This window comes from Palaemon carinicauda, chromosome 7, assembly GCF_036898095.1.
Source record: "Palaemon carinicauda isolate YSFRI2023 chromosome 7, ASM3689809v2, whole genome shotgun sequence".
Lineage (NCBI taxonomy): Eukaryota > Metazoa > Arthropoda > Malacostraca > Decapoda > Palaemonidae > Palaemon > Palaemon carinicauda.
In genome coordinates this window covers 135,720,721-135,736,365 of record NC_090731.1, presented here as the reverse complement: position 1 = coordinate 135,736,365, position 15,645 = coordinate 135,720,721, and the positions used below count along the sequence as shown (strand labels likewise).

At 30.8% G+C, this 15,645-nt stretch overlaps 1 protein-coding gene across 1 annotated transcript; it reads right to left on the bottom strand.

The window, feature by feature from the left end:
- Window positions 1-1,029: 1,029 nt before the first annotated feature.
- Window positions 1,030-15,384, bottom strand: LOC137643651 (acanthoscurrin-1-like). Its single transcript, XM_068376368.1, has 3 exons — window positions 15,363-15,384; window positions 14,396-14,789; window positions 1,030-1,422 (listed from the first exon to the last, which is right to left on the bottom strand). The coding sequence occupies exons 1-3, from the start codon at window positions 15,372-15,374 to the stop codon at window positions 1,070-1,072; spliced, it is 759 nt and encodes a 252-aa protein (XP_068232469.1). The 5' UTR covers window positions 15,375-15,384; the 3' UTR covers window positions 1,030-1,069.
- Window positions 15,385-15,645: the final 261 nt, after the last annotated feature.

The following is a 15,645-nucleotide window of genomic DNA, read 5'->3' as shown; positions in this document are numbered from 1 at the left end:
TTAGTATCCATGTATCCCTATTTTTATTTTGGTGTGGCTTTAATTGCTAAAACCAACAAAATTCTAGAATAACACTTAGATACTCTTTTTTTGTACTTTCCTTATTCTTTCTAATAAACGAAATAAGCTCTGAATAATTTTAGCAACGTTTTAAATGGTCAATAAATCATGAATATACCAGGACAAGGAAACAAAATTGTAACAAGTAAAGTAAATTAAGCAGACATGATGTATTGCACGCAGGTGCTTACCTGTGACCTCGCTTTCGTGATCTACTTTGAGAAATTCAGTTTGGAGCAGTTTCTCTCTGGTGACAACTATCTGTTGCCGAGTTTATTCTGAGTTCTGTTATGATTACATAGGTATCGAGGACGGAAGGGAGCCAGACGGCGGTTGACCCCCTTGCAGCTCGCTTCGTCTAGCACCCAGAGACAAAGGAGACCCTGGCATGCCCCCACCCTATGATGCATACCTTAAAAGAGGTGATCACAGCTGATGGAAGAGTTAGATAGTCACCTTATTGAGAAGGCCAGTAAAGGTCTTGTCCTACCAATCGTACTGATATTTGATTTCCATTATAAAATTAATCTTAAGATCTCCCGCTGTTGCCTGTACCTTATTTGACATGATTAGCCTTGTAAAAGTACATGTCAATATAACACGTTTGATCACTTCAGAATAACTAGATTTATGTTTTAATTCCAAGCTAATATCTAAAAACGCAAATTTCCACTCATCCTTTACGCCAAACCTTTTACGAAACTCAATCTGATTTATCAATCAGTGCTCCTTTTTGTGAAATACCTTTATAGGAATATATTGATACAGAATAACATCTGTTAATAATCCTCGCTTCACATTATTTTAGATAATATCCAAACTGCAGACTACAAAAGTTCCAAGGTACCACTGAGGTCACTGCACTGGAATCGAACACCATTTTTCTTACAAATTGGAGAAAAAACTAATTCCCATTGTTATATGTGGCTAATAAAAGTGATATACATTTTTTATAATATTCTCATTTATTTACTTTCAGGAAGAAAACTAGATCTTCATCTCTTTTCTCTTAACCATAAAATCTGCCCCCTCCAAAATGACCTCCAAAGCCCCTGTGTCCTCCGAAACCTCCGAATCCACCAAAGCTGCCTCCACGATGGCCACCAAATCCAGAGAATCCACGGTGGAGTCCTCCAAAGTGACCAGGATCTGCTTCAGGTTCTGGGTCGGCAAGAGCCTCAGGGTTGGCTTCAGGCTCAGCTACAGGGCTCCTTTTTCCACGGTAGCCTCCATACCCACCACCAAATCCATGTCCGAATCCACGTCCACCGAAATGACCACCAAATCCACCGAAATGGCCACCAAAACCGCGGTTGAATCCACCTCTAAAGTGACCTGGGTCTGGATCAGCTACAGGATCAGCTGCAACCATCCCAAGAAGGACCACAACAAAGGTGACAAGAATCATCTGCACAAAAATAATGAGAAATGTGATTATAATTACACGTAAAAAGGCAAGTATAGTAAAGATGAAATAAAGTATGATAACAAAAATGGCCCATATTTCAAGTCTCTTATAATGAGGTACTTAACTAAAAAGAAAATTTTGACACCATTTAAGTATACATCTAAATTATTTCTAAGCAATCTGTGCTGGTTTTAAGTGTTCCTTTTGAATAGAAAATAGTACTCCAGAAGAAAAACAAAATATACAGAATGTATTAAACTAAAGATCCAATAAGATACTTTAGAACTAATTCACATTTTTAATTTTCTGAGATGAATATTAACCTGAAAATGATGCTCACACGGAGATAATCCAATGATAACTTTCACATTGGACAACTCATCTTAAAAATTTTGAATCAATTACAATTGCTGAATAGCATTTGATTACTAAGTTGAAGGTTGACTTGAAGGATAAGTACAACTTGGTTTTTTTCTTTAATCAATTTTATATAATATTTAATTAATGGTATTTGATAAAGGAGTCAAAATATTATTGTAATAAGGCATCAGTAATCTCGGTCCACAGATCACAAATGAAGGATAATAGCAAAGTGTTCGTTTACGTATTTCTTACCTTAGACATCATGGTGGGTTGCTCAGAGCCAACTGTGGCGAGAAGGACTCAGGGATCTCTTTATATACTGACTGAGGGAAGGCAAATGTCCTTCGCACAGTTCTCGTGACCTTGCGTCATCGTTTTGAACAGGAAAAATCTTAAGAATAATGATTCCTAATTTTCATACATTTCACTATCTTTTGATCTTTTTTGTATTATTGTAATTTAAAAAAAAAAGAAATGAATAAGCTACACACACGCACACTCACACACACACACACGCACACACACACGCACACACACACACACACACATATATATATATATATATATATATATATATATATATATATATATATATATATATATATACATATATATATATATATATATATATATATATATATATATATATATATATATATATATATATACAATATATATATATATATATATATATATATATATATATATATATATATATATATATATATGTACATATATACATTATGCGTGTATGTTTAAACACACAAAAACACATCTATATATACGTATATACATACACACACACACATATATATATATACATATATATATATATATATATATATATATATATATATATATATATATATATATATATATATATATATATATATATGTATGTATGTATGCATACATATATGTGTGTGTGTGCGCGTGTGTGTATTTGTGTATACGAAAAATAAGCATCGATATAGATATTCATATAAATTTTTAATAAACATATATCGAAACAACAAACCACCAACACACACATTTACAGACAATCGTTTTTAAACTTTCCTATTCATATAACTATTTACTCGGACCTAGTGTTTCAAATATCTGTTGTTGTAGATTTAAACAGTGGCATATACAGTATGAAGGTACAAAACGAACACAAATATACATAAACATAAACGTACATATATATATATATATATATATATATATATATATATATATATATATATATATATATACATATATATATGTGTGTGTTTGTATGTGTACGTGTGTGTATACAGTACTTACGTGTATATATAAATGGACATATCTATAATGAATATAAATGAATATATTTATGTTTGAAATAAACCAAAATATAATTTAATCGTAAAAGACATCCTTTTGCTACAACCCAGAAACTTGAGTGGTCCGGTACCCTTAAATCTGCTCTCTTCAGTATTGACTTAACAGTTCCTCCTGTACTTAAACCAGATGGCTCTGCCATTCCCTGTCCAAAGGATAAGGCAACCCTTTTGGCTGATGCATTTATAAGTAAGCAAAGTGATAAGACACTCGATCTTCCTCATTGCTGTTTTTCTAAGGATAAACTAACTAGTTTAAGTTATCGGACACGAGAAATCAAACCACTGTTGATGGACCTTGATGCGTATGGAGGTGTAGAACCCCAATGGTATCTTTTTCTTTTTATAAAAAGACTCCAGATTTCTTAGCCCCTAAATAGTCGGTTATTTTCCGCTAGTTACGAAGAAGAATTTCTTGTAGCACTTGGGGAAATGATAATGTTACTCCATTGGGTAAATGCGTTTATGGTAGCTATACCCTTGATGATAACTGACAAAATTCCATAGCACCCATATTGTCTAAAGTTTTTGGATGTCTAAGTGGTTTCAAAGAAAAACAAAGACAAAATCTCTCTGGATAAACTGAGCTCCAATTAGGCATCGGAATAGGATGAAATCTCATTTACGTTTTTATAATTAGCATTTGGTGAGAGGTGGGACACACATGTTTTGAACCTCATAGATAATTGATTCTTTATAAAGGACTAAGTTGGTTGTACGATAGAATAACACTACGGTATAAATTCACAATAAAAGTAATATCAATTTTCATACACATGATTTATTCATATACATAATTTATATATGTATATTATAAATATATATCTATGTATATATGTACATGCATTTACATATATACATATGTATATACATATTTATAAATACTGTATATGCATATATATACGTATAGATTCAATATATATATATATATATATATATATATATATATATATATATAAATATGTATATATATATATATATATATATATATATATATATATATATATATATATATATATATATATATACATATATATATATATATATATATATATATATATATATATATATATATATATACATATATACATATATATACATATATAGATAGATAGATAGATAGATAGATAGATAGATATATATGTATATGTATATATATATATATATATATATATATATATATATATATATATATATATATATTTATATAGATAGATAGATAGATATATATGTATATGTGTCCATGTAATATATATATATATATATATATATATATATATATATATATATATATATATATATATTATATATATATTATATATATATATATATATATATATATATATATATATATATATATATATATATATATATGTGCGTATATATACATATATGTATATATCTACGGGAGCCCTTGTCTGTATATTTGTGAGTGTGCATATATATAAATTCACAAATAAATAAATTAAGTATTTCAAACCTCCACTAACAAGTAAGATAACGATTATGTTCGGAGGATTAATTTGCATTTTTCATTAGACTAAAATATTCATTGAGACGAACTTCAAGACGATTATCCAACATCTTGAGATATCAATGCCAAATTAATCAGGCAGAAAATCATGAAACAAAGAAAATGTCAAGATATTATCATGGCTGATCTACAGTTTTTATGTTTACTAAAAATATATATATGATATAGGCTATAAACTATAAATATAATCTGACTTTGACTGTCTGTCAGAATTCCCACACTTTAGGCTGATTTTAATCTCTATTTCAGTGTTAATATCCACACGCTTTCCTGACTGACTTCTTTTTGGTAATTTTCCTTCATTTATTCCCGGATATTTTGTCTTTCATTTAGTCTTTATTAACATTTATGAAAAGTTATAGAAAATGGACGAAAAGCTCCGAAGATTGTTTTCTTGTTATGTGATTGGCCAAACAATTCGTAATGCCTTGACAAATGTTATGGGTGTTCAAAGGATATGGACTTCCATCTAATGTCAAAGGTTCAGTAAATCCTAAGTTTCTTTTAGTTTCGTTTTATTCAATAACCCCACTTTCCTGATTTCATCTTTCATTTTAATAATCATTCAATATTTTATTTCCAATTCGGTATTCTCTTAATCAGTTTTCAAATAGAGGTGTAAGAACCCTTTTCTGTGTTATCTGTGTTAAAGAATTCTCAGAGAATGAATTTTAGTGACTACAAAATAAAAGAGAAAAAGTGGCGTTGTTATTCTTTGCTCTGCTATAGAATTACTTAGGAAAATAGTGTCTAAAGATAAGCAAGTGGTAACATACGCAGTCATATTCCTGCGGTATCTTTAGTAAAACGATTATAAAAACTACTTTCAGAGGGACCTCAGCTCAATTCTGTCAATGAATCCAGAACATCCCAATTAACTTTCAGTATTTTCGTCTTCGGGTGTATTACATTTAGCTCGCTAATCGTAGATTGCTCATCCTTTTCTATGTTTTCTTGGATGCGTAAGAAACTGAGTTCACCGCCAGAGTAATTCTTTTGCTCTAACTTTTAATCTCGTAGAAATATTTCTTTCCCAAATAATCATGACCTTGAGCATGACCCAGCCCTAGCACTTATGTTTATTCCAACGGATCGTTTATTTTTGTATCAAAAGTTCATGGGAAACTGCAAATTTATGGCTATTATTACATCAGTAATGATAGTTATGGCAATGGGGACTCAAGGCCGAGAACAGACCGTTCACAATCATGAAAACGTAGGCGGTAATGTTAGTGGCGATTCGGTTGGTGTTGTGTTCTGGAGCAGAACAGTCCTGACTTTGTTGGACGGTAGTTGAGCGGTTTTAGTTCTCTACTGTATACGCCAGAAAGGGATGTGTGGCTCAGATATTGATCTCTTGACTGGTGGGTTTTTTAACCTTATAACTGTATTTATGACAAAATATATAATTTGTTTATTAGGCAAATACGTCTCTTTTCGAAGCATTTAATATACATATAGAAAAAATCATTTGATTTTCTTCAGTTTTAATAGGTGACCACATCCAGAGACCTAATCTCAAACTTTCCTAAACGAAGAATTTTTCTCACGATTCATCATCCTTTCTAATCCTTGTGCCAGAAGCTTTCCCTGTTATTAATAATATTGTTTAAGGTCTTTATCAGATAACCTTGTGAAGAAGACACAGTTTGATTTTGTTCATGCAAGGGCAACCTTCTTATCCTTATATCTTCTACTCCCTAAGATTTGCTTGTGGTGTCTTTGATATAATGGAAATGCAATCTTACCAATTACTTTTTGGATCAACAAATCCCACCTGGCAATGGCTCGGTTTTTTTTTTTTTTTTTTTTTTTTTTTTTTGAGGGTGTGAGGCGACGGAAATGTTATGTGTGAATATAAGAAAACTGCTAAACAAGTATAAATCTAGAGGTTTCCTGTTCCTCCTCAACCCAACGTTTATAGTTCATTTTCCTATGCTATCACTTCAAAGATTGTGTCCCAGGTCAATTGGGTTTGATGGAGTTTTGCTACGAGATTCTGAACACACTTACTCGATCGGTCTAGGACTCTAGGTCATTGTTTTCCTTTCTTCCCCATATTTATAGAATGCTTAATCAATTATATCTGATTCTGTTGTAATTCATTAGAATGTATTCTTACAATTAAAGAAGTAAAACTAGACAATTTAATTACCTCTGCATAATCATCTGATCTTTGCACTGTTTTCACAACGGATAACTGTAAGAGTAGTTTTTGTAATGATCTCAGCAACTACTGCTGCCTCAGCAGTGGCAATACCAGAGAATGTTTAATATTTAATGGTTTACCAGAATATGAAGTAATAACTACAGAGAATGTCGCAGAAGAAGAAGAAGAAGAAGAAGAAGAAGAAGAAGAATGGCAAGATGCTTCGAGCAACGAAGAGCGTAACCAAAACGGTCAACTCATCTTAGACATGTAGCGATACCGGCCGATGAAAAAAAAAAAATCTTATAAATCTTTTAAAAAGCTAAAGAGCTAATACTGATCATTTGTATTTAGATACACACACACACACACACACACACACACACACACACACACACACACACATATATATATATATATATATATATATATATATATATATATATATATATATATATTTATATATATACATACATATATATATGTGTATATATATATATATATATATATATATATATATATATATATATATATATATATATATACATATATATATAGTATTAAGTTTAAATTTTCCATAATTCGTAATACAGAGACACGTGTCACTTATCCACATATGTTAATCTATATATATAAAGATAAAGTTAATTCTTGTAATATAACTATTCCGTGCCTAATCAAAATATTTTCTAAGTGCTCGTAAAAGGAAATACTTTAAAAAATTGTAACTTTCCAGCAAAAATAAAACAGATCTATACATAAAGAAATTTTTGTCTGGTTTCAAAACACATACATTTTAGGATGTTACGCATTGTCAACAAAACGTAAAGTAATATCACCCCTATATGTGTGTGAAATATTTTTCTTTCCATTTATGTAATATTTCTTTTATCCATAAAAATTTTTTTACATAAATAAATGAAAAGTGATGTATATAACAACCTTTAAACGTTAAGCTTCGTTCATTTTTGGTTAAGAAACTACAGTCATAAATTTAAAAAAAAGGTGCTCAAGGTTAAAAAATTTCTATTCACTCAAGTGGTTTTATGGGACACCAATGGCTCTGGACCTTGGCCTTAAGTTCTCCTTGCTTGAACGCTAAGGGAATAAATTCGAATAAGGGTAAAAGAAAACAACAGATGTAATTGCATAATTCTTACTTTACATGTCGGCGAACATAAAGCTTCTCTTTCTGTGACGCAATTCATATGAAAATTGTCCTGCAAGATTTGCAATTGATATTTTTATTTCAACGACGCCAATTCTTCTTAATATCTTTGGTACAAAAGTCGATTTGTTAAAGTCTTCGATGCTGACACAACGTCTTGATCTTGGCTTCGCTGCACAACACTTCTTTGTCTAAGTTCGGAGGCAGAGTCATATGTCAAAATAGATTCTTTATTTTGTTTCTGAATTTGATTATGTTATATTCGGCAATAAAATGGTCGATACGAAAGTTTATGGATTCATCGAAAATAAAGAGCTTGGCTTTAGTATGTATGTGATTACCTGAGAAAAATCTTAGATTTACTGAAAGAAATTCAGGTTTTTCTTTAGATAAATATTAAGTTTGTTATAAAGGAGAAAAAAGGCTCAAGATATGTACAAAAAAAAAAAAAAAAAAAAAAAAAAAAAAAAAAAAAAAAAAAAAAAAAACGTCAGCCACTAAGAAAAAAGAGGACTTTCAAACAAATCTCCGAATTCACAAATCATAAACTTTTCATTAAAGGATTTGTTGCGTAATTTTATCTATAAAAAGTCCCCAATAATGTACGGAATCCCTCACGATGTCATATACCAAGGTTTTCTTTATAAGGATTATGAAAGAATTAAATAATATTTGTCAGTTCTAAAATACAAATGGTTTTAAAAGGTCATTGCAAAACAGTTTTGCAGTTTTGTAACATAAATAAGTCAAGGAAATTCTATTCTGGTAGTTTGGGACGAATATATTTTTGGAACATCACTCGGTTCCCGGAAGTGACCGTTTTAACTGTACGGCAATGTTACCTTTTTCAAAGGGAAATTATTTCTCTGGACAGCTATTGCTGTTTAGCCATCCCAAGGCCAATATTTATATTGGCCTTGGGCCATCCTTTGAAAGTCTTGCGGCTCGATCTCATCCCACCGCAATTAGGAATTCATTTTTAATTTCTTGATATATCCCAATCTGTCTTCGGTTTCTATGAGAAAATACTATTAACAATACGCAAAACTACTGACCATATAGATAAAACCATTCAACAAAGTAACTATTTATTATAATATATTTTATAAATCACCTAAAAACACATTCTCCTGAAAGAAATTAGCAAAAATTTCGTATATTGAACAATTAGAAAAAATGCAGAAAAAATATTAGTCAACTTTTCGGATCTTAGATAAATCCTTTTGGTAAGAAGTAAGGGACGATAACAACAGTGATAATGCCGTAGCCGGACAATGACCTAGAGATTGACCCTATATACATATGATCAGCGCCCAAACACCCTCTCCGCCAAAACTAGGGCAAGACAACACCCCCATAATTTACTTACAAAGTTGGTGAAGTTGCAAATACTATAAGAAACTATCAAGTTTGAGTAGGTCTTGAACCCGAGTCCGGCAGGATGCCAGGCAGGGACGTTTCCAATAGGCCACCACAAATGAAAAAGAAATTGTAAATATTTTTTTTATAAAAATGTTTGACAAATTTCAAAAAATATTTTTGGTCATTAAATAAAACAGTTGAGGATGGTGGAGAAGGATTTGACTGGATTGGTAATAATAAATTAGCAGTCCTAGCGTATGCTGATGACACTGTCTTTATTAGCAGAACAATACAGGCCTTGCAAAGCTTGCTTACCAGAATGCATGAAAAATCACACGAGGTGGGGCTCAAGATAAATAAAAGAAAGGCAAAAATGATGAAAACGAAATATGCAATGGTAAATGAAATATCATTGAGAGGAGAAAGGATTAATGAGGTGGAATCATTCAAATATTTCGGAACTTTTGCATTGGAATTCAATGAAAGATTGAAAAAAAGCAAATCATACAATAGCTGGATTAAGTAAAATTTGGAAATCAAATCACCTGGAATTGTATATAAGAATCAGGTTTTATATCAATTTAGAGATGTAGGTGTTACTCTATTGAAATGAGTCGTGGTATGACAATGAAACAATATCCAGTAGATTTTATAGATTTGCGAACAAAGCCCTCAGAAGAATATTGGGAGTTAAATGGCAGTACAGGATTAGAAATAAAACCAAAAGAAAGATTACTCGGGTGCCATATGTGGATGAGATCAAGGTGATGGCTAGATGGAGATGGTTCAGGCATGCTCTTCACATTTCTCAAGAAAGATTAGTTCACCAAACTATCAACTGGGCTCCACAAGGCCCTAAAAGAGTTGGAAGACCCAGACCTACATGGCTGAGGATTTTGAAATGTGAAGTAGGAGATGATGAATGGAGAAGTATTTATCTAAACGGTCAAGATAAAGAAAAGTGGAGGAGGAGATGATGATGCTGAATTGAAACGGGAAGTAGATTTTTTTTTTCTGGGATAAAGTCAAATTATTGGCCAATGAACTTGTGGTAAGGAGTATACACTGAGATATCAGCTAGTGCTATACAAAGTGTTTAGAGGGCTGATTTTCATCATGAAAATTATATCTGATAAAAATCATTGTGAATTTTATTCTGTATGATATTAGGAGAAGAAAATAACCAAAAAAAAAAAAAAAAAAAAAAACAATTCCATATACAATAGGAATACATTGAGAAATGCCAGCTAGTATGCTAGTAAAGGGGGGCCAGACCACACTAACTTCTATGGCCAGCTCGACCTCCTGAAATGTAGGAAGGATAATATGTCGACGTCAGTGTGTAATTTACTCAGCCAAATAATTTCCGGGATTTACATAGAAATCTCTAGTGACTTAATGGAAGATTTAACGTCATTTTGCATTATTATTATTATTATTATTATTATTATTATTATTATTATTATTATTATTATTATTATTATTAGCCAAGCTACAACTCTAGTTGGAAAAGCAAGATGCTATAAGCCCAAGGGCTCCAATAGGGAAAAATAGCCCAGTGAGGAAAGGATATAAGAAAATAAATAAATGATGAGAACAAATTAACAATAAATCATTCTAAAAACAGTAACAACGTCAAAACAGATATGTCATACATAAACTATTAACAACGTCAAAAACAGATATGTCATAATATATGAACTATAAAAAGACTGATATCAGCCTGGTCAACATAAAAACATTTGCTACAACTTTGAACTTTTGAAGTTCTACTGATTCAACTACCCGATAAGGAAGATCATTCCACAACTTGGTCACGGATGGAATAAAACTTCTAGAATACTGTGTAGTATTGAGCCTGATGATGAAGAAGGCCTGGCTATTAGAATTAACTGCCTGCCTAGTATCACGAACAGGATAGAATTGTCCAGGGAGATCTAAATGTAAAGGATGGTCAGAGTTATGAAAAATCTTATGCATCTAATTAGCTAAAATTCTAACCAATAAGATTAATATTAAAAGTCACTAGCTTAGGAAACGTTTTCCCGAACAATAATGTGTATAAATCGGAAGATAAACATTTAGGAAAAAACTAGAATTATATTATTTATGTGAACATGTTTGGTAAAAAAAAAAAAAATACGTCAATTAGCTTTTTTGCCTACAATAAAATTCAAGCACGGTATGCACAGAAGACATTTTGATTTTTTAGTTTCTTTTGTTTTGATAAGATCTGCTAATTATATTCCATCTCTTTTGGATTTTACAGTTATTTCCAATATTTCCTTTATTAAACTTTCTATTTTCCATAATCTTGTTTAGGAACTTTTCCACCGATCTTTTGTGCTGATTCCAATACAGATTCTGCTAAATTACTGTCTATTTCTTCTTTACTTGCTTCCAATTTATCATATAGCTTGGAGTACCTATATTGTATCGCTAAACTAAAATTATCAGATTTCTCTCTTATTACACGAGAGTTACTTTTTTTAGTTAGTTTTCCTCTTTCTTTCCTTAAATTTAGGCAAATTTTTCTTCTCACCATTCTATGGTCACTCGACTTCAACTTATTTATACCTGTTACATCTTTAACAAAATTTAATTTATATATATATATATATATATATATATATATATATATATATATATATATATATATATATGTATATACATATATATATATATATATATATATATTTTATGTATATATATACTGTATACAGGCATACACACACACGTATATATATATATATATATATATATATATATATATATATACTTTGTATACAGGTATACACACACACACATATATATATATATATATATATATATATATATATATATATATATATATATAAATATATATATATATATATATATATATATATATATATACTGTATACAGGTATATATATGCACACACACAGCTATATATATATATATATATATATATATATATATATATATATATATATATATATATACATACATACTCATAAAAAAGAACCATATATGTACAGTAAATATACAGTAGATATTAATTAAATTTCTTCATACTTATATAAACATAATACATTCAGTATCTGATGGAGCAATGACGCTCAACGAGTTCGGTGTCCTTTTTACTGGGATCCTTCGACTTTTTTGCCAGATGTATTTTTTATCTGATTTAGCTAAAGGGTGTTACAGTCTTGCTGAGCTCAGAGAGAGAGAGAGAGAGAGAGAGAGAGAGAGAGAGAGAGAGAGAGAGAGAGAGAGAGAGAGAGAGAGAGTCTGGAAGTATAATAAGAAAGTAGGAAAAAATTAACATAGGGAGTAATGCAAAGGAGGATCATGAAGCAATGAATGCAAACAGCATTAAAAGAATAATGAGCAAATGATCAACAAAATTGTCATCGATATTGCAATACAATTATGGAAGGTCACATAAGATAGTTTCCCGAACAATGTGTTTTGGATATAAAATCTAAGAATATAAATTTGAAGACGATATACCTCAGCAATGATCTCAGGTATAATATGTATTGTCGGTGTCCCTCTGAGTTTCTACCAAGATCTGTAATTCACACGTTACATATTACCTCAAGACGGTTCAAGTAACATATTCTTATCTGCTTCCAAAAATGTATTGGCAGGAAACAATATAATTGACGTTAATGATATGTGAAAGGTACATTTATCATTTATATAGCTCTTCAATCTTAAATTGATGAACATAATTGCATATTTGAATCTGTTTTTTTTTATTCATCTTTTTTTTTCTTTAATTATTTTTTATTTATTCTTTCACAATTTTCTTCAATTTATGAAACTTTTTTCAGAGTATCTTATTAAGATTATTAATTATTTTTTTATTTGAATGTTTGCTAATTTTGTAATAATAATAATAATAATAATGATAATAATAATAATAATCATAATAATAATAACAATAACAATAAAGATAATAATAATAATAATAATAATAATAATAATAATAATAATAATAATCTGAAATTTTCCAGTCAAACTTCTTAAATAGATTTTGTTAGTGCTTCTGCTTTATCTCATTTCTTTTTTCATTATTTTCTAATATATCAAACCATCGCGATTCGGTAAGTCAGCCAATAAACCTGCCTGGAATTTGAACCTCTTTACGAAATGAACCCTCTTCCCTTCATTTCGTAGTGGACGAGTTAAGATCGCAACATTAATCATTTCTGGCAACTTGACAAAGTAATTCTTAAGCATCCACAATTAGTGGTAACTTTGCAATATCTAATAATAGAACACCTAGTAGTGGACCTCGTATTAGTACCTCAATTGTATTGTAGCCTTAATGCTAATACTACTGTAACTGCAAAGTAGATAACATCATATTCGGTTACTTTTGTTACATTTTCCTTCTTTGTTATATGCCAAGTTTATCTCTGAATCATTCGAGATCAGTTGTTATGACATCTATTTTCATCAGGATTATTGGCATTTGTTGTAATAACTGTTGTAATATTGGCAGAGGGAGAAGTAGTTATATGAGTCGAGGTGGTGATACAGACTGGGTAATTATCTTTTATTTGCTTACTCTCTTCTCTTCTTAGCGACCAAGGAATGAATTAGGATCTTTGGACAAATAGGACCTTATTTGTTCTCACTTTTAACGTCAATTAAAAAAAAAATTGGGATTCATAGCATTTCCAATATTTAGCTTCTAACACAGCAATGAAAATAGATATGGCTAAACCTTTGTTTTTCGTTATAAGATTTCTTCCATATTTTCTGTAAAAAAAATCAGATTAGCTTAAATACTCTCTTATATAAATAAATGAAATTCTCTTTTCGATTTTCCTTGAGTGGAGAGACTACAGTAAGGAAATTTCATTATTATTTTCTGATAATTATTCAGTAAGATTAATCATGAAGGCACAATTTATAATGTTGTGTAGCCAATAAAAGGGAGATGCATATTTTGATCATTTATTTAATTTCAGGAAGAAAACTAGAAAATCTTCATCTCTTTTCTCTTAACCATAAAATCTGCCTCCTCCAAAGTGACCTCCAAAGCCCCTGTGTCCTCCGAAACCTCCAAATCCACCAAAGCTACCTCCATGATGGCCACCAAATCCAGAGAATCCACGGTGGATTCCTCCAAAGTGACCAGGATCTGCTTCAGGTTCTGGGTCAGCAAGAGCCTCAGGGTTGGCTTCAGGCTCAGCTACAGGGCTCCTTTTACCACGGTATCCTCCATAGCCACCACCGAATCCATGTCCAAATCCACGTCCACCGAAATGGCCACCAAATCCACGGGAGTGGCCACCAAAACCACGGTGGAGTCCGCCTCCAAAGTGACCTGGGTCTGGATCAGCTACAGGATCAGCTGTAACCATCCCAAGAAAGACCACAGCAAAGGTGGCAAGAATCATCTGAAAAAAAAAGTGAGAAATATCATAATTACATTTAAAAACGCAGGTACAGTAATGATGAAATAATGTATGATAGCATAAATGACCCATATTTCAAGTTTCTAAAAGAAAACTATGACACCATTTAAATGAGCATCTAGATTATTTTCGACCTATCTAATACTTATTTTAGGTATTTATTTTGAATGAAAATAATATTCCAAAATGAAAATCACAGTATAAAGAATGTACGAAATTAAAGATTTAATAAGATAATTCAGTGCTAATCCAGATTATACTGTAAATGATGTTCACACGGGTGATACTCAGAATGAGGTACAATGAAAATATGTATAATTACTCTCACATATCTTGTAAACATTAAAACAATGACAAATGTTGAGTTATATTTTCATTCTATGTTGAAAATTTCGTTGAACATGATTTCATTAGTATAAATCAATATTTGTTTTTGAACAATTTATTTTCTCTTCAATTTTTCCAATATTATATCATATTATTGGGAAAAAAATTAATAATCTCGACGCACTTTACACAAATGTAAAAAAATATAGAAAATGTGTGTCTTCTTACCTTAGACATCATGGTGTGTTGCTGAGAGCCAACTGTGGAGAGAAGGACTCAGGGATCTCTTTATATACTGACTGAAGGAAGGCAAATGTCCTTCGCACAGCTCTCACGATCTTACGTCATCGCTTCTAAGCAGCAAAAACCTTAGGAATGATGATTCTATTTTTATACATTTAATTATCTGTAGTTTTTATCTTTTTTGTATTATTTTCTTGAGCACACACACACACACACACTTACATCGACAAACAAATAGTTTACTGTTAGACTTTTCACTTCTTGGCTG